The 5491-nt window shown below is 44.7% G+C and overlaps 1 protein-coding gene across 1 annotated transcript in view; it reads right to left on the bottom strand.

The window, feature by feature from the left end:
• Positions 1–5491, bottom strand: part of ZNF322 (zinc finger protein 322) — a 13010-nt gene that overhangs the window by 3673 nt on the left and 3846 nt on the right. The window contains exons 2-3 of the mRNA XM_011366474.2: positions 1876–1950; positions 5–1245 (exon numbers count right to left, since the gene is read on the bottom strand). Of these exons, the coding sequence (XP_011364776.1) occupies positions 5–1064 (1060 nt within the window). The 5' untranslated portion in view covers positions 1065–1245; positions 1876–1950. The remainder of the gene's footprint in view (positions 1–4; positions 1246–1875; positions 1951–5491) is intronic.

Raw genomic sequence — 5491 nt, 5'->3', positions numbered from 1 at the left:
TCGCAGCCGCCGCCGGGGGGCTCCTCGGTGTGAGTCCTCGCCCTCGGCTGGGCGACAAAGCCCATGCCCAGGAGGAAGCCGCTGTCGCGCGCAGGCCACGGGCGGGGCTTCTCCTCCACGTGAATCCGCTGGTGCACGATGAGGTCGGAGGCGCAGCCGAAGCCCTTCTCGTACTCCAGGCACCGGAAGGTGTGCGTGTGGGTGGCCTGGTGCCGGATCAGGTTGGCGCTGCGGGTGAAGCTGCGCATGCACTGCAGGCACTTGTAGGGCTTCTCGCCCGTGTGCACCCGCTGGTGCACGATGAGGTCGGACTTCTGGCCGAAGCGCTTCTCACAGGCGCCGCACTTGTAGGGCTTCTCGCCGGTGTGCACTCTCTTGTGCACGATGAAGGCGGACCGGTGTCGGTAGCTCTTCTCACACTTGTTACACTTGTACGGCCTCTCCCCGGTGTGAGTCCTCTGGTGGCTGATGAGATCCGACTTCCCACTGAAAGCCTTCTCGCACTCCAGACACTTGAACGGTTTCTCGCCGGTGTGCGTCCGCCGGTGCCGGATGAGGTTCGTGCTCCGGCTGAAGCACTTGTCGCACTCGCTGCACAGATACGGTTTCTCGCCCGTGTGGCTCCGCTGGTGGACCAGCAGGTCAGAGCTCTGGCCAAAATTCTTGCCGCAGATATCGCAGGTGTAGAACTTTTTACCTGCATGTGTTCTCTGGTGTCCCGAAAGGGCTAGGTGGTGCCAGAAGCTCTTCTCGCATTTGCTGCACTTATACGGTTTCTCATAATTGTGGAGCCTCTGGTGGGAAACGAGATCTGAGCGCTGGCTGAAGGTTTTCTCACACATATCACATCGATGAGGTTTCTCCCCAGCGGGGGTTCTCTCGCACATAATAAGAGCCAGGTTTTCACAGAAGCTTTGCTCACGTTCAAGGCACTGGTATATGTGATCATCTATCTGGGTAATCTCACGCACATGAATAAGAATCTTTCGGCCCTCCTGAGGGCACACATGATATATTTTCGCTTTCTGAGTTCTCTGATTCTCTCTCTCTTCCGAAGTGTACATTTCTGTGGCTCTCTCCTAGGGAGTTTTCCACCTGTTGTCTTGACCCATCGTTTTCTTCATTGTTGTTCTCTTGATAAGAACTTAAAAGATACACCTGTATTACGCCGTTGAGTCATGAGCAGATAATCTCTACGAGTTTCCAGCATCATATACATTAATTTCATACTTGGTATTTCCAACCCTATGGGACAAAGGAGAGATATTTATATTCCTATTACTAAGAGAGAATGCTCAGCACACAGCTCCCACTCAGTGGCATTTGGCCCTCAGTTAAAATCACTGTAGAAAAGACAGAAGTTGGCATCAGAGTCTGTAAGTGCTCTAGGTTTGGCAGGGGCTAAAATCAGTTCGTTTTCCTCTCTGCTAATATAAATGGAATCAGCAGTGCACAGGGGAAAGTGCCGGGAAGAGTCATTCCTTCGTGCCCCGGGTGATCTCAACCCCAGGTTCATCCCCTTCCGGTCGCTTAGGCTGAGCACTGAAGACAGGGCCGACGGCAGCGCGCCTGCCCCGCATTCCCCACGCGCCGCCTCTGCCGCTCGGCTTTCCTCCCCGGCACCTGTCGCCTACTGTACTATACATGTACGTCACTCACTTATTCACTGTCTATGGCTAAGATATGGCCGCTCTTTCCTTAGCGTGCAGAACAGTGCCAGGCACACCGCTGGTCCTTAGTAAGCACCTTATAGAAATTCTACTTGTGTCATCCCGTAACGAATGTCGGCTGAATGCCACAGGGTGACAGCTGTGCGATGACATGCACTTAGAAGAGGGAGGCACGTTTCGAAAGACTGAAGAAACGGGAGCTCACCTAGAGCCTGAACGGCCGGAAAGCAGCGTTTACTTCCTGGTCCTGAGAATCTGATTTCTCAAGGAAGATGGCATTCTGCAAAACACAAGGACAAGACAAGAATAAACAGTCACATGCGAGAGGATTCAGCACTAGATCATTTCACTCAAAGAACCTGAAAATGGCTCAACCACAGTTTCCTTAAAAAGAGCAGATGGCTTCTCTTATGCAATCCTGCAAGTTCGGTTCTGAAGAGGATAATCACGGTCCTAAGGCATCCTACACGACTCTGAAGAAAAAGGTCAATACGGAGTCCATAAGCCATCCTTGGGGGTCACAGCGACACCGGAGCAAAGGGCCTGACACCGCAAACAGCAGGGCTGAACCTCCCCGCGGGCTCCCGGGCTGCCCGACCCGAAGCACAGCAGGCGCTGCACAAGCGACGGCGACCCGGCCGCCGCCCTGCCCTCAGCACCCTTCCTTCTCCGGAGGGCATGCAACCGTCACCATTTTGGTTCTTGAAAACTTACGACAGTCTAAGCTGCTTCTTATTTCTGTGAGAAATGATTTGGGAGGCAGTCGATGACGGGTCAATGACGGGCACAGGACGCGGCGGGACAGCAGACTCGTGCACTGGTTTCTCCCCTCAGCCCTTGGTCTGCCTTATTCCAGGCCACTGAGACCCGGTTCCCTCAACAACCTTTCTGCCACTGAGGACCAGAAGCAAAAATGGGAATACTTGACCCAGACGGCATGTGGGGACATACAGCCAAGGGTCTCCATGACACCGAGTCCGTGGCTGCCGGTACTGAGGTGAAGTGTCTCATCGTCCGGTTCCAGGTGAGATGGAGTAAACACACGGCGGCCAGCTTTCCCACTGAACTCAACTCCGAAACCTGCACAGAACGTACAGAGCGGTAAACACGTTCTGTAAACGGACGCGGGTGAAGGCAGCACAAAGCGCCCGGAAGAGGACTGTCCCAACGGCGACGCTCCGTCTCAACAGCATGAATCGCAGAAGTCGGGGGACCCGCAAAATGTAATTCAACTGAGATTTTTCAAAAAGCCCATGAGCTTCCACACCAATGATTTAAAATTGACCAGTAAATGGACAGAAAGCTGACTTAAATGTAGAAAAAGAAAATACAAAACATCTCTGGAAGAAGAAATATATAGAACATGGTAAGAAAACAAAGCTGGGGGGAAAGTGGCTGCAGAAATCCCCAGCACATCTTGTAAAAGTGATGAACACAAGAAGAAAAACAAATGCGCCACACAAAACCCATGCTCCCCAAACCCAGCTAGCTGCCTCTGCCTCCGACTGCAGGCTGGGCTGGGGGTGGCGGCAGGGGGCTGTGCTGGCAAAACCAACCTGAAGTTCACCGTCAGAAAGAGAGAACCCACCCTAAGCACAAAACAGCTTAGAAAGATTTCGGACCAGAGCGAGACAAGGAAGAGACTTGGTTGGCGTGCACGCAGGACCTAACGAGGCAGCTCTGGAATGACATTTCCTAGGACAAAGGAGAGTAGAAGAGAAGAGAGAGGAACCCTGTGGGCCACACTGCAAAGGAGAAAAGGAACAATGGGAAGTTAAGGTCCTTCAAGATGAAAGAAAATTGAAAAACGATAAATAAATAAATAACTTAAATGCATACTCTGTCTCCTCTACCATCTTCTAAAAATGTCATCCAGTCTTCAAACAAAAACAAAACTTAAGCACAATGGCAAAGTGATAAAGTGCTGCTGAACCAGCCATCTTGTGAAACATTTTCTTCTAATAAAACAAATAATTCGACTAGAACCTGGGAGGAGGAGAAAGAAAAAAGATCAAAGTGAAATAACCTCATGGATTACTGTATTAACAGCAGGTAGGAGTTAAAGGTTACTATTAAAAACTAGAAAACAGAGGACGAGAGGTTAAATAACAAAACGGGACTAAAATATTACGAATGATCTAAGTACACAGGTAGCCATTACAACAAATACCAAACATCCTAATATACATATTTTTTAAGTAAAAGAGCAATGAAAACATAGCATGTAGGAAAAAAACAGGACAAATATTACATAAAAAATACAAGTGTTGAGACCAAACATACCAATCACATCAATAAATGGCCCGTTAAATGTGATTTTTACCATGGCTCACAAAGCAAGACCCAACTATGTTAAATACAAGAAACACCTAAAACGAAGTGATCCCAAAAGGCTAGAAATAAAGGGAAAAGAACACCAGGCGAACGGAAACAATAAAAGGGCTTCTGGGCACAATAACCAGGCAAAGTGGAGTGCAAGCCAAAATGCATTAAACATGATAAAGGACACTTTTTTTATTGCGAAAGCCATAATTAAAACAAAGCTTATAACAGTTAATGATTAGCTATGTACCAGATTATATAGCAGTCACCTTTATGAAGCAAAAACTACAACACCAAGAAACATAGATAAAAACATTAATAAGAATACATATTATGTCAGTAACAGGACAGACAAGCACTAAAAATAAATAACAATGCAGGTCTAAATAATCTAATTAGTTAAGTAAATCTTATGGGCATCTATTGAAACTTACACCCTCATAATAAAGAATACGCATTCTTCTCAAGCACACATGAATTGATCACAAAATCTGTCATATATTAGGTCATCAAGGAAGCATCGGTAAGTTCCACAAAGTGACATAAGCAAAACTCTGCAGTAAAACTAGAAATTTATCAAAATATCAGATAACAAAAGCTCCCCATATGGGGAAAAAATAAACTATTAAAACAACTCTTCGGTGAATGGGAAAATGAAAAATTAACAGGATTCTAAATCCTGATAATTGAAAATATTATATATTGTAATCTATGGAATAAACGTAAAGCAGTGATCAAAGGAATATTTATACTCTTAAATACTTTTTACCAATAAAAATAAAAAATGAACAAACTAAATTCTCAGATCAAAAAGCTAAGAAAAATGTATATCAAAACAAACATGGAAGAAAATAAAGATAAAAGTGGAAATCAATGAACTAAAGAGAAAAACAATAAACCTAATTATAAATCAAAATCCTTATTTTGATTAACTTAAAGAAACAGATAAGCTACTAGCTAACTTGATGAAAAAATAAGGTAAAAGCACACATTTACAAAATAAGAAAGAATAAGGAAGAAATAACTACCGAAACAGAAAAAGAACAAACCCACATACACATAAAAGCCACTTTGCAGACTTCTACACAAAGAAATGTGATAATCTTTGAAATAAGACTGTTTCCTTGGGAAACAAAATTTACCCAAATCAATCCCATTAGAGCCAGAAAGTTTTAAAACACCAAAATGCATAGAATAAGTAGAAAAGGCTATTAAGAAACTAACCTACAAAAAAACACTAGACCTAGATTTTTTCATAAGAAAATTCTAACAAACTTAGAAAGACCAAATAAGCCCGATGATTCATGTTTTCCAGAGCACTAAAAATGAAAAAAAAAAAAAAACCACCTAATTCTTTTGTGAAAAAAGTTTAACGCTGATAACTAAACTTGATGAAAAGAGCATAAAAAAAAATTTACAGCCCAATATCAGTACCAATGTGAAGAGGGCCAACAAAAATCCAACACCACATTCTTATACAAAATGTAGCATAAATTTTG

This window comes from Pteropus vampyrus, unplaced genomic scaffold, assembly GCF_000151845.1.
Source record: "Pteropus vampyrus isolate Shadow unplaced genomic scaffold, Pvam_2.0 Scaffold124, whole genome shotgun sequence".
Taxonomy (NCBI): Eukaryota; Metazoa; Chordata; class Mammalia; order Chiroptera; family Pteropodidae; genus Pteropus; species Pteropus vampyrus.
The sequence above is the reverse complement of the archived record's forward strand: the minus strand, read 5'-3'. Positions and strand labels throughout refer to the sequence as shown.